The sequence below is a fragment of the Pan troglodytes genome, chromosome 10 (genome assembly GCF_028858775.2).
Source record: "Pan troglodytes isolate AG18354 chromosome 10, NHGRI_mPanTro3-v2.0_pri, whole genome shotgun sequence".
In the NCBI taxonomy this organism is placed as follows: domain Eukaryota; kingdom Metazoa; phylum Chordata; class Mammalia; order Primates; family Hominidae; genus Pan; species Pan troglodytes.
In genome coordinates this window covers 137,231,790-137,249,464 of record NC_072408.2, presented here as the reverse complement: position 1 = coordinate 137,249,464, position 17,675 = coordinate 137,231,790, and the positions used below count along the sequence as shown (strand labels likewise).

The 17,675-nt window shown below is 54.6% G+C and overlaps 2 protein-coding genes across 40 annotated transcripts in view; one reads left to right on the top strand and one right to left on the bottom strand.

Annotated features, from left to right (window-relative positions):
* Nucleotides 1-17,675, top strand: part of RIMBP2 (RIMS binding protein 2) — a 321,527-nt gene that overhangs the window by 277,206 nt on the left and 26,646 nt on the right. For 12 of the 21 annotated variants that reach the window (XM_024348152.3, XM_024348148.3, XM_024348150.3 and 9 more), the window contains 4 exons: nt 1,828-1,979; nt 3,052-3,501; nt 5,470-5,616; nt 11,948-12,106. In XM_024348152.3, coding sequence (XP_024203920.2) covers nt 1,828-1,979; nt 3,052-3,501; nt 5,470-5,616; nt 11,948-12,106 — 908 coding nt within the window. Of the gene's footprint in view, nt 1-1,827; nt 1,980-3,051; nt 3,502-5,469; nt 5,617-11,947; nt 12,107-15,532; nt 16,250-17,675 lie in introns of all 21 variants that reach the window. The other 9 variants (XM_016924628.4, XM_054664718.2, XM_016924632.4 and 6 more) reach the window with 1 other exon arrangement.
* Nucleotides 14,120-17,675, bottom strand: part of PIWIL1 (piwi like RNA-mediated gene silencing 1) — a 93,658-nt gene continuing 90,102 nt past the window's right edge. For all 19 annotated transcript variants that reach the window (XR_010148196.1, XR_010148194.1, XR_010148206.1 and 16 more), the window contains one exon: nt 14,120-14,386. The gene's annotated coding sequence lies outside the window, so the exon portion shown is untranslated. The remainder of the gene's footprint in view (nt 14,387-17,675) is intronic.

Here is a 17,675-nt window from a genome sequence, read left to right as displayed (position 1 = left end):
GTGCAGGTACGGCCAGGGTTAGCCATGCCCGGGGGTGGTGGTGCAGGTACGGCCAGGGTTAGCCATGCCCGGGGGTGGTGGTGCAGGTACGGCCAGGGTTAGCCATGCCCGGGGGTGGTGGTGCAGGTACGGCCAGGGTTAGCCATGCCCGGGGGTGGTGGTGCAGGTACGGCCAGGGTTAGCCATGCCCGGGGGTGGTGGTGCAGGTACGGCCAGGGTGAGCCATGCCCGGGGGTGGTGGTGCAGGTACGGCCAGGGTTAGCCATGCCCGGGGGTGGTGGTGCAGGTACGGCCAGGGTTAGCCATGCCCGGGGGTGGTGGTGCAGGTACGGCCAGGGTTAGCCATGCCCGGGGATGGTGGTGCAGGTACGGCCAGGGTTAGCCATGCCCGGGGATGGTGGTGCAGGTACGGCCAGGGTTAGCCATGCCCGGGGATGGTGGTGCAAGGTTGGTGTTCTTCAGAGTAACACAGCTGGTGGGAGATATGGATGTGCTTATACTCACACACACCCCACCCACACACACACATCCCCACAGACCAACATACACGAATACATGTACACACACCCACAGACACCCCCACAGACCCACATAGACAGATACACATACACATACCCACATACACACACACACAGACACCCCCACAGACCCACATAGACAGATGCACATACACATACCCACATACACACACACACAGACACCCCCACAGACCCACATACACAAATACACATACACCCCCCACACAAAAAAACACATACACCCCCCACAAAAAAAAACACACCCCACACACACACACCCACAGACACCCCCACAGACCCACATACACCCACGGACACCCACCCACAGACAGGCACACACATATACATGCACATACACAAATACATACCCACACACCCACACATACACACCCACATACACATATACCCATATACACATATATACATACACATGCATCCACATACACACACCCACATACACACATACACATGCCCACACATCTACACACATACATACACTTACGCACATCTATACACACCCACACACACACCCACATATACACACATACATACACATATGTACATACACACACACACGTACATATACATATACATCTACACACAAACACACCCACATATACACATATATGCACATATTACACACATACACCCATACATACACATTTACACACACATACACACATATACACGCACACGCAGAAATGGATTCTCAGGTTCAAAGATGTCATCAGACCTGGTCTCTTCATCTTTCAGTTTTGCTCAGTTTCATGGGGTGGTAAGATAGGGAATATGCGGTCCAGGCAGAGGGTAGAGGGAGAGAAAAGAGAGAAGAAAAGGTGAGAGGATGAGGGGCAGGCGGGGGGATGAGGGGATTGCCTTCTGCCAAGATCTCTCTTCCATTCGATCTGCCAAATGCCGGCGTCTCGTTGGCCCCTCTCTGAGCTAATCGTGTGGCTGCCTGGCCAGGCCTGAGACCCCTGGACAGAGGTAGCTCTGCCGGGTCACAGAGACTGAGGACAGGTAAGGAGGTGGTTCCACAGACAGTTTAGGTTTGCATTTCCCAGAAGTTGGTGACTAAATGCCGAATTTAAAGGAAAAGGGCAGCTGTGCATCCTGGTACCTGACTGTACCCCGGCCCCACCCTCCCACCTCACCACGGTTTCTGATGTGCTTTCAACAATGTCTTCTCTTTTTCCCTGGCGACTTTACCGAATGATCTCGTTTCCAGGTGAGATGGGCAGAGCCCAGTCACGGCTCACCTGCCAGGGCTGGGCCCTGAACGCCTCCGTTCCCTTCTGTCCCCTCCCAGGACCCCCAGCACCCCCACAAGATGTTACCGTCCAGGCTGGGGTGACCCCCGCCACCATCCGGGTCTCCTGGAGACCACCTGTGCTGACGCCCACCGGGCTGTCCAATGGCGCAAACGTTACCGGCTACGGCGTGTACGCCAAAGGGCAGAGGGTGAGTTTTCGTTGGGTGGGTAGGGGGGGTTGTTAGGCTCTAACGCAGCAGGGACCGGCCCGGTATTTGCTCAGTGGAGGAGGCAGGGTCTCCTCTTCCAGCCCTGATCGCTGGAGGCACCCTCAACCCCGAAGACTCCATCAGCGTGCACCCCAGGGCCCCTTCCTCATTTCCAGCACTCCCCCCACCTCGCTCCCCTCACTCATCCCCTGCCCTGCTCTGCTCTGGATTAAAAATGCAGGGGCCAGAGAGGGGACCCCTAGTATCAGAACATTCTTGATTGATGACTGCCTTATTAATTTCAACAAACTGAGTCTTAGCAAGATGATACCCATGGCCGAAGGCACGTCCCACCTTAAAATACTGCTGGGTCTGCACGTTAACAGGTGACCAGGCCTTGACTCCAATAAATGGGTATATCCCTGGTGCCTGGTGTGGGGAACCAAGGACACCAGCCCCCTATCCCTGCCTGGGGTGAAGTAGAAGCGTCTGCCCTCAGGGAGGGCTTGGGAAAGCAGCTGCTCCTCACCGTCCCCAGCTCCACCCTGCAGGATCAGGGGTGACTTGGGAACAGAGGCAGTGCATCTGCCTGAGCTGCTTCCTGCAGACTCCTGTGCTCTGAGGCGGGAAGTCCCCAGCATGGGCCCTGACGCCTGCAGAGGAGGCCCTCAGCCCTGTTCTCTCTCAGCAGTCGGAAGCCCACGTTGGCCTCTGCCTGAGCCCCTCTCTTCCCTCCAGCTGTGGTGGTAATAAACCTGACACTCACTCCCCTCTCTGGCCCCTGCATCTACTCAGATTGGGTCCAGAGGATGGGAGATAAATGGTTGACGTCACTGGCCTGACGGAACCCTCTACCACTGATTGGGTCCTGGGGCCTGAGATCTGTGAACCTGCCCCGCCCCCTCCCCGCAAGACTTCCTGGAGCTTCCATACCTGGCGGGTGGTTGGAGTCGGAGGTCGCTGGGCATGATCCTTTGCACCTGGCCTCTGGGCAGAGGACTGGCCGGCTCCCCATTGCAGGACCGCGGGGCTCACCTCGGGCAGCCCGCGAGCCAGCTCTGCTTGTCCACAGGTGGCTGAAGTCATCTTCCCCACGGCAGACAGCACGGCCGTGGAGCTTGTGCGGCTGCGGAGCCTGGAGGCCAAGGGCGTGACCGTGCGGACCCTCTCCGCCCAGGGCGAGTCCGTGGACTCTGCAGTTGCTGCCGTTCCCCTTGAGCTCCTGGTGCCTCCTACCCCCCACCCGAGACCTGCACCCCAATCAAAGCCATTAGCAAGTTCTGGAGTCCCCGAAACCAAAGACGAGCACCTGGGTCCCCACGCCAGGATGGATGAGGCCTGGGAGCAGAGCCGTGCACCTGGCCCTGTGCATGGGCACATGCTGGAGCCGCCCGTGGGCCCCGGAAGGCGGTCGCCCTCACCCAGCCGCATCCTGCCGCAGCCACAGGGCACCCCAGTGTCCACCACCGTCGCCAAGGCCATGGCCCGGGAGGCCGCGCAGAGGGTGGCCGAGAGCAGCAGGGTAAGGCTGGGGCTCCCGCCTCGGTGGCTCCTCAGTCCCCAAACCCCATGGAACGGGGCCCTGTAATCTCCCCAGCCCATGGAGGGGGACCCGCATCCCAGCTTGCAGGGACGGGGGCCACGCTCAGCCCACAGCTTTGCTGGTGGACTCTGTCATGTGCCTGATCCTGACTGAGTTAAATGGTGTTTTTTATTTGCTAATATGTAGCCACATAACTAAGGAAATGCCAGGCACTTGCCTGGCTTAGAAAGCAGGCTCAGAAGAATCCAGACATGGCCTTGGTGTGCGACAAGGGGTCTGAGAGTTGCCCGGTGGAAGTTGGCCAGGACCCACTTTCCTGAACCAGGCTCTTCCTGGTTTTGCTGGCTGCAGAGTCCTAGGTTCTGTGTGTGTGTGCATGTAAATATATACACACACATGCACATATGTGTCTATACATATATGGACATGCACCCATAGATACACATATCTGTATGCACCCTCATGTATATACATACATCTGTACCTATGTGTAGAAACGCATACGGACATATAGACCCCTGCATACATATTTGCATGCCTACTAACTGAACTTTTCTGGGTCCAGGAGAGAGCATGTGGATTGTGGTAGGGCATGTTCCGGATGATACACACAACGGGACGTGCGTTTTTGAGAAATCACCTGCAGAGTAATGCCCCCCGTGCAGGGCTGGGGGAAGAGATGTGGGGCTGGGCGCCAGAACGTGTGCCCGCATCCCCACCCAGAACCCGCTCTCATCTCTCCTGTTGTGTGGAGCCCGTTTCCACCTGAGGTGGCAGCACAGCCCTGGTCAGGACCCTCGGCCCTGCTGGGTCAGCCTGTGGGGTCTCACCGGGACCCTGCACTGTCCTCCTGTGAGTGTTCCTCTGGGCTGGGGGCCAGGCCAGGGAAACCGAGGCGGGGCACGCACTCTGAGAGGTCAGTGCTGAGCAGCTCAGGTGCGTCTAGGAGGACAGAAAGGACGATGGTGACACTGGGCAGGGAGCTACCTTCCGCCCCCACTCCGTCCTCCTGAGTGGGGCTGCCCCGGCAGCACCTCAGCACCTCCTGAAAAACTGGAAATTTTCTGTGAAATTTGCTAATTCGTTCGACATTGGCCACTAATAAAAATACTAAACATGAATTTGTGGCCTTTCTATAAAGGAAGCCCTTCAGAATATGTGAATTCACCATGGCTCTGACTGGTTCACAGGCAGGAGCCCAAGCCCTGAGCTTGGGAGGTGGTGCTTCTGGGGAGGCCGTGGGCAGGACGGGGTAGCAGCTGCCCTGTGGGATGCGGCTTCACTCCTGCTCCAGGTCCCCAAGAAGGCTGTGAAGGCAGGGAAGCCTGGGGCGGGAGAGAAAGCAAATACTTCCAAGTCCTATGTTTCAGACAAATGTGAATTGATCAAAGTATTAATAAAAGCTGGGCAGAGGAGACCAATGGAGGGAATGAGGGGTCATCTGTGTATCCAAATGTTACCTCAAAGGTTAAAAAGAGGCTGGACGCGGTGGCTCATGCCTGTAATCCCAGTAGTTTGGGAGGCCGAGGCGGGCAGATCACCTGAGCTCAGGAGTTTGAGACCAGCCTGACCAACAGTGAAACTCTGTCTCTACTAAAAATACAAAACTTAGCCAGGCATGGTGGTGCATGCTTGTAGTCCCAGCTACTCGGGAGACTGTGGCAGGAGAATTGCTTGAACCTGGGAGACAGAGGTTTCAGTGAGCTATGATCATGCCACTGCACTCCAGCCTGGGCGACAGAGTGAGATTCTGTCTCAAAAAAAAAAAAAAAAAAAAGATTCTGGTGGGTCTGGGGCAGCGAGAGGGCGGCAGAGCTGGGCCCAAAGCACTGTGTGGGGGGTGCCTGGCCAGGCTCTGAGGGGCTGAAGGTTTGGTGAATGCAGGTGGGGCTGAGCGTAGCTGAAGGTGGCCCTGCCTCACCCGTGTGCCTCCTTTCTCTTTCCAAGTTAGAGAAAAGGAGCGTCTTCCTAGAGAGAAGCAGCGCGGGGCAGTATGCCGCCTCGGACGAGGAGGACGCCTATGACTCTCCAGACTTCAAGAGGAGGGGCGCCTCGGTGGACGACTTCCTGAAAGGCTCTGAACTCGGCAAGCAGGTGAGAGCGGGCCGGGCCCCACACCATCCTCCTGGTGGGCGCGGGCTCGGAGCGGGCCCTGTGGAGATCAAGAGACATGGGCACTTTCCCCGCTACCCTTGGGTCCCTGAGAGAGATGGAGACGCCCAGCTGGGGCCCTAAGTTGTGCTAGATTTCTGAAGTTTATGTTTAATGCCTGTCACATACCCTCATTGGGGATAATTGAAAAAGTCGAAGTGCGGGGCTTCCACCCTCCCCCGCTGCACCATCCTGGTATTCGGTCACAGGGGTGGTTTTGCAGGTCCGGGTAGGGTTAGGCTCAGTTCAGGCAGAACCCGCCATTCGCTCATTCACCTCCGCTAACTGGGCAGATGTTTGTTGGCCATCTGTGTGCTAGGGAGGCATCATGGGAGCCAAAAATAACACAGTCAGTGTTCGTCCTTCAGAACAGCAAAACGGCAGAGCTGGGCTCATGAGGAAGACATTCAGCCAGTTTGGGGTTTCTGTCTAATTTCCGATCGTGCATATTCTAATGGAAATGCCCTCAGATGCTGTAAAGAACAAAACTTGGACAGCAGCAGGGACTGGAAATAACCGAGGGCCTGGGCAATGCTAAATAGTGGGAGCTCGAAGATGCTGCAGTTATCAGATCACACAGTATCCTCTGAACCCACTCCCACAGCAAAACAGCCCCATACCTGGAGAGGGGGACTGGCATCTCTCAGGCCTGGGTTTATGTCCCGGCTGGTTACAGACCACAAGTGAGCAAGTCCCCTGACTCCTCCAGCCATGACGTTCTTCATCTGGAAGATCCAAATCTTTTAGAAACAGAATGCCCAACTAATCACGGCTAAGACAACAAAGACGTTTAATTACCCCACATCACAGGGAGTCTGCAGTAGAGGCTGCAAGGTGGATTTTTGGCTCTCAGTGTGTCAGGGGTCTGAGTTCCGTCTCGTCCATTCTCTTGGCCTTTCTCTCGTGGTTACAAAGTGGCTGCCATAGCTCCAATAATCACACCGTCCTATGAGAACACCCCAAGAAGGAAAAAAGGGATGGACGGAAGCCAGACTTCCTTCCAGTCAGACTTTCTATGACATCTCGCTGAGCAGACTGAGGTCACATGGCCACCACCCAGGCAGGAACTGGCTTCCAATGAATGGCTTATCAGTGATGTGTCATCCGAAAGCCCACCAGGAAGGCTCAGTGGTAGAAAGGAGAGCTTTATTGGTGACATCAGTTTGCAGACCAGGAAGAGAGAGGCTCTGGCGTGTGCTGAGGGTGCTCTCTGTGAAGAGGGAAGGGCAGGGTGATTTTTATGCCTCACAGGGTCCACATTACACAGAACCATATGCATTCAGGTTGGGGAAAAGCTGTGCATCCATCCGCGAGGAGTCACACGCACATGCAGTGAGCAGACATATCTGTAGCATCCTCTGTGTGCACCGCACATGGGACGGGTTTTAGTGTTAGAATGAGGTGGAATTGGCTCTTTCCACCAAAAGGTAAACCCCACGACTCAAAGCCTAAGCTAAAATGGGCTTAAGCCTCTTTAAGCTGAAACTGGCTTAATGTCTACAGTCGCTTATCAGAAAAGAGTGTGTGTAAGGCCGGTCCTCTGCCCAGTTGGAGTTGCGTGGTCTGGGTTGTAAATGAGAGTTAGGAGGAGTCCCATAGCGCCTGTTGTTCTGGAGTTTAGCAAGAGTGTGGGTTTTCTTGCAGCGTAGGAATTTACAGAGCAGCCATGCCAGCCAGGCCTTGACCCCTCGGCCCCAGGTACCTTTTATTTCCCTAACCTTAGGGGCCATCTCAGTTGAGAAAGAGGTATCTGTTTTGGTCTCTTGGGTCACAGATGATTCCTTTTCTTGGTGCTGGGCCCTGGGTGAGTTCTCGAGATAGGATTTCTGTTGACTGCTGTACTCGTCTGCTGGGGCTGCTGTCACAGAATACCATAGATCAGGTGGCTCAAACAACAGAAGTCTGTTTCTCACAGTGCTGGGGGCTGGAAGTCCAGGGCCGAGGCACCAGCAGGGCTGGTTTCCCCTGAGGCCTCCCCGAGGCCTGCAGATGGTGCCTTCTCCCTGAGTCCTCACGTGGCCTTTTCTCTGTACATCCCTAGTATCTTGTCCTCTTTTTATAAGGAAAATAGTCCTATTGGATTAGGACCCTACCATCATGATGTCATTTAATCTTAATCACTTCTTTAAATAGCTCATCTCCAAATAAAGTCACACTGGTGGTTAAGGTTTCAACTTCTGAATAGGGCGGGGTGGGGAAATACAACTTAGTCCATAGCAAATGTCGAGCCAGCAATACCTGCCATGATAGCACAGGTTTTATGAGGCTTTCTGTGTATTACATGACACGCAAAACACAACTGGCAAGTAGTAAGTGCTCAGTAAACCTAAGCTCTTATTTTATGTATACAGGGAAACTGAGGCCCACAGAATTGAGAATTTTTGTCCATGATTACGCAGATGGTCTTCTAACAGAGCTGGAATTAGATTGAACCGAGGCCTGAAGAAGACCTGTTTCCATGCCTTTCCCCATGTGCCATGTTCTCCCCACCTATCCAGGAGTGAATCATTACCTTCCCTGCAATCTGCTCAGGTTACAAACCCAGAGGAAAGGCTGGGGCACTTGTTCTCTGGGTGCAGGACCCACACCCCCACTGGTTTTTGAGATCGGCATTCAGCGCTGTCTTATGGCAGCCACAGCCCCAGGTGGCCCCAGAGCCCTTGACATGTGGCCACCTGGGGCTGAGTGTGACTGAGGCCCTGAATTTTTACTTCTATAAAATTAGTTCCAGATTAGTTTACATTCTAATTAGTTTACATGTAAACAGCCACACGTGGCTGGTGGCCGGCCACCAGTGCTGACGCCCAGCTCTGGATGACCACACCTGCTACAAGAGATGACTTTTCTAGAGAAGAGTAGAAACACGGCGGCAGAAACACAGCTCTGCACTTCCGAGGGCCTCCCACTCCTTCTGATGAGACTGCAGAGGAAGTCTGTTTGGCCAAGCATGCTATTAACACGTTTTCCTGCTTGTTTTCTTTTTTAACAGAGCAAACAGGTCTGTTTCTATTAAAATTTAAAAAGCGTTAATATTTAGCAGCATTGTTTTATGTTGTATTCATTTAGATGACAAGTGATACTTATTTTCCATTTACAGTTGAGATATTTTCTTTAAAAGTAACGTTAAATATTGATTCAATTCAAAGAATACATTCATTAATCATACAGATGGCGTCTGGCTAGGCGACACATCATGACAGTGGTAGGGAGTGACTGAAGTTGAGCTGGTACACAGACTGCCAGTTTTACAACCCAGGAAGCGTTCCCTGACCATCCGCTTCCCCATGCTGCCCGCCCCGTCACATGAGCCCTTACCCCCTGGCACTATCCCATCTGCTCCAAGACACTGATGTTCTAGTGGGTGGAAGCCTCCACTTTTAGTTGACTGCGGTATCTCTAGCATTTCACACATAGTAGGTGCTCAATGAATGTTTGTCGAATGAATGAATGAAAGAAGGGAGGCTGAGAGTAGCTGGGACATTTGCTCTGAGAAAATCACTTCCATTCTCCCAATATTACAAATGCATTTTCATTAAGTCCACAATGAGAAATGCTCACTGTACCAATAAATAATATCTTTAGTTATCTATTTTTAAAAGTATTTCATTGACAAAGATTGTCTATGTTCCAGGTGTACATCTTGATGACTGGATGTGGGTACACATTGTGTAAAGACTGTCATGCATGGCTAAGCGTGGTGGCTCAAGCCTGTATTCCCAGCACTTTGGGAGGCCAAGGCGGGTGGATCACTTGAGATCAGGAGTTTGAGACCAGCCAGGCCAACATGGTGAAACTCCGTCTCCACTAAAAATATAAAAATTAGCTGGGCGTGGTGGCAGGTGCCTGTAATCCCAGCTACTCAGGAGGCTGAGGCATGAGAATTGCTTGAACCTGGGAGGTGGTGGTTGCAGTGAACCGAGATGGTGATACCACACTCCAGTCTGGGCAACAGGGTGAGACTCCATCTCAAAAAAAAAAAAAAAAAAAATGACTGTCCCAGTCAAGTTAATTAGTACATCCGTCATTGCCCATGCTGAACACTAGGCCCCCAGAACCTGCTCCACATGTAACTGAAAGTCTGTACGCTTATTAAATCTAAGGAAAGAGGCTTTTAAGAGGAATTTGTGATTTTTAGTTTGGCGAGAGAAAAGGTGGTTTGCCGAGTGGTAAGACTGAAGTTTGCTATAGTGATGATCCAAATCCTGTCTCGTGGAGGCTTTACCTCAGACTCTTTGTAAGTGAAATTTACAGCCACAGGCCTCCTGCTGGATGCGGGGCTCAGCACCTCCCCTATCCCCAGGGAGGGCCATCTGCCTGCTGGCATTCTCCACTGAGGACTGGAGGGTAAAGCTGCGTGTCCCCCTAGGGAAGGCATCCGCCAAGTAGAGTGTCTAAGGTCATGTTCTCTGTCAGCAGAGGCAAGGGCAGACCTGGACCCTGGTCCCAGCCCTGTCGTTTACTTGCTGAGCGCCTTCAGCCGGTCACTAGACATCTCACTGAAATGCTGGTGACCTTTGCTTAGAACACTATTCCAAGAATGGAGAGAGGGCTGACCTCAAGCATCTGGCGAATGCCAGACACCTCCTTCCGTCCCAGGAGTTGACCCCTAGCTCACTGCGGGGGTTGAATAAAGTGAGACTGTGCGGTGGTGCAGGCAGTCCCTCCCCGGAGGCCTTGGGAGGGCCTCGTTAGACCCAGTCTCACCTTTTTAATCCATTTAAACCCAGTTCGCTTTCGTGCCTTCCGCTTGGAGCCTGGTTGGAAGCATTAGGGCTGGCGCAGCTGAGAGGCTGGTGTTGCAGACTGCCCGGCCGAGGCCCTTCCCGTCCTCCCTCTCACGGGCTTGGGGCAGGGAACCTTCCGCCCGCAGCCCCATGCAGCCTCCCTCAGCAGGCCAGGAACTGACCGTGACGCCAATGCATACACATCTTCATCTGGGTTAGTAATTGAAACCAGATTTTTTTTTAGATAAATAAGTCACAGAATGCTATTGAATACCTTTGTCTTGCCACAGCCCCGCAAAATAAACTGTTCTTAATCGATACCATGTAGCAAAAACAGAATATCTTTATGGATGTATTACATTCATCAATCTGAGTGCATCAGAACGTGTAGTTCGAGTTGTCGAAGGTTTACTTTGCTTTGAATACCGTTACCACGTGACTAGGTGCTTTCTCTGTGAGTGGAAACCCAGCGGCTGCTGCTGGCACCATCACTGGGAGAGACCACCAGGGCTGTCGCTGCCTCCAAGCTGGCATGTTACCAGGTAGCCTCTTCATTTAAACACACTTTTTTGTTGAAGCCTTTCTGCTGTCTGCAGCCTCCGCCCAGCGCCCCTACTATCTGCACAATCTTCGTCTCATGCTGAGGCTGAGCTGGGCCCGGAGTAAGCACACAGTCTGTGCGGCGGCTCCACCTCCTGCCAGGCCAGGCTGTCTGCCAATGTCTGCGCGTGTGTGTTAGACAACGTGGCATGTTTTAAAAACCTAAGTGTCTTTTGTTTTGTTTGTTTTTTGAGATGGAGTCTCGCTCTGTCACCCAGGCTGGAGTGCAGTGGGGCAATCTCGGCTCACTGCAAGCTCCACCTCCCGGGTTCACACCATTCTCCTGCCTCAGCCTCCCGAGTAGCTGGGACTACAGGCGCCCGCCACCACACCTGGCTAATTTTTTGTATTTTTAGTAAAGATGGGTTTTCACCGTGTTAGCCAGGATGGTCTCAATCTCCTGACCTTGTGATCTGCCCACCTCGGCCTCCCAAAGTGCTGGGATTACAGGTGTGAGCCACTGCGCCCCGCCTAAGTGTCTTTTTATGGTACATATACCCCTCACCTTACCACTATCCCTCTGCCCCTCTGACACAATGCTGGATCCAGTGTACACCTGGTGTGCACTGATCCCCACCGTCACCAGAGTTTGGAGCCTTTGTCCAGCCAATAAGTTGGAGAAGCTGAGGGTGCCCAGAAATGGACATTCTGCCCGCGTGTCTTGTAAGCCCCAGTGGGTTTTCTATCTTGTCCAGAGCTCAGGTGTTTCTGTACCTGTTGGAGCGGAGAGACCTGCGCTGATCCCATCTGTGCCACTTCAACAGAGAGAGTGGGTGTGTCCTCTCTCCAGCCTCACTTTCCAGAACGAGTAACACACACCCTGTGCCCGTCTCTAGGCCTGTGAGCCCCGCGAGTCAGCGAAGCAGGGAAAGGGTTGGCAAGCTCAGTCTGGCCTCTTGTAGGATGCGGGAGGAGCCGCCCGCTCAGTAGCCCCTTTTCTTGGCCCCCAGCCGCACTGTTGCCATGGAGACGAGTACCACACAGAGAGCAGCCGGGGGTCTGACCTCTCAGACATCATGGAGGAGGACGAGGAGGAGCTGTATTCTGAAATGCAGCTGGAGGACGGGGGAAGGAGGCGGCCCAGCGGCACGTCCCACAATGCCCTCAAGGTGAGTGGCTGGGGAAGGGGGACCCTGCACTCCGTCCCCAGCGTAGCTCCATCCACGTCCCTTTGCTGGGGCTGGTGAGGCAGGCTCCAGAGGGGCCTTGCCCTACAACCAGTAGCCCTCGGATTTGGATTCGCTTCTTTCTCACTATTGAATCTGCATTTGGGAATTACCTACACTCCTGTCTTGCTCTTGGCCGAAAGGTCTGGGTAAAGGAGTTTAGAGGAATCTATTTGGCAGCCTGCAGGGGGCACCCAGCTCTGTGCCAGGAACTGAAGTGGGAGGAATAGAACAAAGAAGACCCCCTGCACAGCCTTAAGTCTCATCTCGAGAGAACCGGCAGCCGAGAGCGCGTCAACCTCTCTCGAGAGAACCGGCAGCCGAGAGCGCGTCAAGCTCTCTCGAGAGAACCGGCAGCCGAGAGCGCGTCAAGCTCTCTCGAGAGAACCGGCAGCCGAGAGCGCGTCAAGCTCTACATCTAAAGCGGAGGCCAGGACGGTGTGGTCAGCAGGGAGCTCCTTAAAGGAGGGCACTACGGTGGCCCTGCCTGGTGGTGGGCAGGGGTCAAGCACAGTGAGGTCGGAGGAGATGGGTGTCCCACATCTGATCACACCGGCCTTAAAGACAGGCTGGAGGCTCCATGCACCTGCTCAGACCACCTCCCGCTAGACTCTCTCCCTTCTGCTCTGGCAGAGGCCATCGGCAAGGGGTCGACAGGCGGTTACCTGCAGGAATATTGAGCTCGAGGCACCCTAGAGCCAAGGAGGGTGGGTTTCCCATCCACGTGGCTTCCCCTCGGTCCTGGCCTTGGGGAGATGTTTGTCATTGCTGCTGCGGTCGCTGGCCAGTGCGTCCGACTCCCGCGTTCATGTGCTCTGCAGGGCAGTGCGGGATGACCAGCTCTATGCACCAGGCCCTGTGCTAGGCTAAGGGGTGCCCTCTGCAGGTCCCAACCTAATGGGGAGACAGACAAAGGCAAGCCATTGGTAGGAGCTTTGTGGGTTTTCCAAACGAAAAAGGCCTTGGAGAGGAAACCCCCCGGGACGAAGCTTCCCAGCACTGCTTTCTCCAGGAACAGAGGGCGTGCATTTTGAATGGTGGACAGAAGACTCATCCAAATCTGGCCTGCCAACTCGGTGCCTACTTGCATAGACAAGACTGACTTATGTTCTCCTGGCAAAGGCCCCTGGCAGGGCCTTGGGGGATGTCCTGTCACCAAAGAACATGCCAGATCCCTATGCAAACCCTGCATGGTGCAGCACGTGCTATCCCCGGCAGCTCCTCCGTCCCCGCTCCCAGGTGACACCACGGAGCAGGTTCTCACTGGCCTTTGCGGAGTGGTCCAGTCTGACCCCACGACCCCTCTGTGTGCCCCAGAGCCAGGAGCTCCGAAAAAGTGCCCATGAGTCAGGCCCGGTGAGGCGGGCAGCTGGTCTTCCCTCGCCCCCTGATGCCTTTCCTTTTGATGGAGGAAGAGCCCGGGAATTGCTTAGTAGAGAAATAATGTCACCTTCTCTCCTCAGAAGGTGGCCCAGGGTCAAGCAAGTTCATCATAAAGTTCCTGGGCTGAGCCCCACCCCCACAGGCACAGCCCCACTCTCTCCACCTCTTAGCAACAGGGGGATCGCCGGGGCTGAAGCTCGGCCAGGATGGCAGCAGCCTCCCTCTCCCATCCACAAGGTGTTGTCTGGTTTTAGAAATCATGTAGGAGGCTGGGCTCGGTGGCTCATGCCTGTAATCCCAGCACTTTGGGAGGCCGAGGCGGGCAGATCATGAGGTCAAGAGATCGAGAACATCCTTACCAACATGGTGAAACCCCGTCTCTACTAAAAATACAAAAATTAGCTGGGCATGGTGGCACGCGCCTGTAATCCCAGCTATTCGGGAGGCTGAGGCAGGAGAATCACTTGAACCTGGGAGGCAGAAGTTGCAGTGAGCTGAGATTGCGCCACTGCACTCCAGCCTGGGCAATAGAGTGAGACGCTGTCTCAAAAAAAAAAAATAGAAATCATGTAGGCAGGTCTGGATTTCTGGGTTCTCTTTAGAAATTACAAGATGTGGTACAGAGATCTGGTCACTCAGCGCACACGTTCTCACGTGGCAGTGAGGAGCTGTAGCGGAGCCGGAGCCCTGATGGGCACGGCAGTGTTTGGCCCCCGCTGGCCTGGTTCACTCATTCCCGCCTGCCTTGGAAAGTGCCTGGGGTTGCCATCCCTGTCCTCTAAGGATGGTTTGTTTTCGATGTCCTTATTCGCTCCAGTATTAGCTGATGTGCTCCCGAATCTGCAAAGAGAAGGGAGAGAGCTATCAACTGCACAGTGCGTGCCCCGATGCCTCCTCACCTGCCTTGTGGCAAGTCCCAGGCCCATGGCAGACCCTGTGTTAGGCAAATCCCACATGGTCCCCAAGATCAAGGGGCCCACAGCAAGAGGGGGGACAGACAAGTGGCCCTGTTCCGTGCCCATGTGGCTCATCTCTACTGAGCATCCCGAGGGCCGACGGCCAGGACCCAGGGACACGCTTTGCCTGGGCGGTCAGCCAAGCCCCCTTGAAGGAGAGACCAGTCAGGAGTCCTTCGTGCTCTTTGGGTAGAGGGTGAGTTGAGGGCTGTTCCCAGCAGAGAGTGATGACGTGCAGATGGGCAGTATAAGAGCCATGGACACTGGTTAAGCAGCTCCCGGTGTGGCCAGCTCTGTGCCACCCACTAGCGACCGTGATGGCTCAAGTGTGGCTCTCAGGGACTTGAGGCAGGATGCAGGATGCAGAGGAGACAGGCGGACCCCAGTCCTTTGCTGACACAGACTCTGCACGATGGTGTGCGGGCGCTGTTGGTGGGGCCGGGGATGGCGTGGTTTCACGCAGCTTGTATCTTAGCAGGGAGAAGGGTGACACGTCGGCCTAACTAGAAAGTCCTGCAGAGGGTGCCGAGCGCTGGAAGGGAAGTGGGCCCAGTGGATGGACAGGGACGGGTCAGGCTCCCTGTCTGGTGAACTGTCTCCAGTCACACTCGGCCTCCAGTGGCAGCTGCCCTCAGGGTTTCTGAGGATGTAGCCCCCGGGCAGTCTCCCCTGGCACCGTGGCCACACCTACTGTCTACAGCAGCGGTACCGTGGGCACTGTGGGGCCTGATGTGCCGCCGGGATCTCACCTGCCCTCTCCTTGGCTGGATGCATGGCGCTGGCTCCTGCCCGGCCCGCTGGCTCTGTGTGTGCTCTGCCTCAGCCTCCACCCCGCCCCAGCCCCGTAACCCATTCTGTTTTCATTGCAGAGCCCTCCACGGCATGCCCCCGGCCTGAGTAGACGCATGCTTCCCCCCGCTCGGTGCCTCCAGGACTAATTCTGTCTGTATTTTCTTTCCTCCCCTGGCCCCCACTTCATGCTGACCACACACTCTTTCCCGCGCCTGTTCTTGACACACCACCCCGTAAGGACTGCACTGACCATAGGACCTCGGAAGGCACTTTCTGGGAGCAGCCCGAGTTTCCCCACCAGCCCCACAGGAAGAGACTTTTCAGTATCCCCGAAGTAGCAGAAGAGGACGGAGAGTGCTGTGGGCTGCTGCACAAGCAGGGTGCAGGGCCGTCCCCCAGGGCCAGGACGGGGCTGGCCAGAGAGCCCAGGCCCGGCAGGCCCTACAGGGGCGACGAGGCCCCTCGGGGCTCCTGGTTCCCGGTGAAGCACAGGGGCTCGGGGGCCGTCCCCCACGTGGAGGACTTCCTTCTGGAAGACAGGGGCTGTCGGTTCAGCCGCTCGGCCACCCGGAGCCCGGACAGCGGCCTGGACTGTGGGAGTGAAGAGGACGAGTCGCGGTTTGGCTTCGGAAACACCGTGGCCGCGTGCAGCCCAGGCCCTGGCCACTGTCCCTGCAGGAGGGCCCTGAGGCCGCTCCTGGCCCGGCGGCGGACGCTGACCCGGCAGAGCAGCGTCGAGGAGGACTTTGGGGAGCAGGTGGGCCCTGGTGGCCTCCTCAGGAACAACGACCCCCAGCCCGGCCTGGAGAGGCCGCCCCCCAGGAAGCACGGCTGGGGCGAGCCCACCGAGCACCAAGATTTTCGGGGTGTCTGGAAGAAAAGCATAACCATGCCCGACAGTAGGGCAGCTGCCCCCCACGCAAAGCCACCTCCCAGAGTCGCACAAGGCCCCCCGGTGTGTGACCTAAACTTCCTTTTCACAGCCACTTGCCAAACCAATCTGTTCCATCCTTTCACTGGTTTTCTGTTTGTTCTGGTGTCCATCCCTGGGGACTCTCTTGCTGGCTGTCTTTCGTTTTCCCTGCATTTTTGATTTCTCAAGTCCCATTTGCTTCCCAACCTTTTGACCATGCTGAAGATTTCTTTACTTTGCTTAGAGTAATGATTTCCACCCCCCGGAATCAGTAATGAGTATGGCCGCTTGAATTAAAGGACAACTGAATGTAAATTTTAATTAAGGGTTAGCTGAAGTGTGACTATCTGAAAGCTTGGCAACATGTTTGTGTTCACAGGGATCCTTAGGGATTTATTTATGACTACTAGTATTGTCGAGGGTTTTTTTTTCCTTGTTATTTTGGAGTTTTTTTCATTGCTTTCTGACATTTATAACCAAAAAAAAAACAATGATTGAAGAAATCTTTTTTTTTTTTTCGCATATTGTTTCCAAAGTTCTTGTTTTTTCCCATTTCTTTTCTGTGCCCACAGTTTCCAGAACAAATTTTCCATGATCAGCCTTCTCCCTGCCGGCCCTGCCGTCTGGGCTTGTTGTTGGTTTTGAGCATAGGGATTCATTGAAGGCTTCATTCATCTCTATATTGTGTCCTCTTTTCAGAACATTTGCTCCTGTCATGCTGACCTTTTCATTGAAAACACAGGTGAGCCATCCACATGGCGCCAGGCCTTGGGTCTGAGGCCGTGTGCTTGCGATGGGCCCACCCAGGAGAGGTGCGAGATCCGTGCCTCGGTGACTCAGCCGCCCACGGCAGCCCGCAGCCTCCCCTGCCCTGCCACAGACACACCTCATCCCCGGACTCCCTTCCCACCGTTCATGCCTGTGTTCCTGAGAACTTCCTCACTCCATTTACTTACTAGCGAGAAGAAGGTTTTGCTGTGATTGTCTTTAGTCAATCCTAACCCTGATCTAAAGGTGAATTTAGAGGTGAACTTAGCCAGAAAGGAGACCTGTCTGAGTCCTAGAATGTTACCAGCATTTTCAGATTAGGAGTAGAATGTTGAGTTTTGAAGCTGATAAAATGTAGAAACTTCCGTCTTTCAGTTTTTTGAAACCTCACATACGACTTTTATCCAAGCAGGACAGGAGGAACTGCAACATCTTCCCCACTTTTGTGACAGCTGGGAGGGGGGCATGTGGAGACTAGGAGGGACTCAAGTGCTCCAAGGAGCCAAGGTGGGGCGGGATGTATTCAAGCCATTGTCTCTTTGGTCCCAAAACATTTGTCTTCAGCACCAGCAGCAGCAACCAAAAGAGACCCCCCCACAAGGAATTATTTTTGCCCTCACCCCACCATGCGCCCAGCAGCGGCTCCGAGTAGACAGTGGGGTGCCGGTGCCTGGCTTTGTTCTCTCCCAGGCCATTCAGC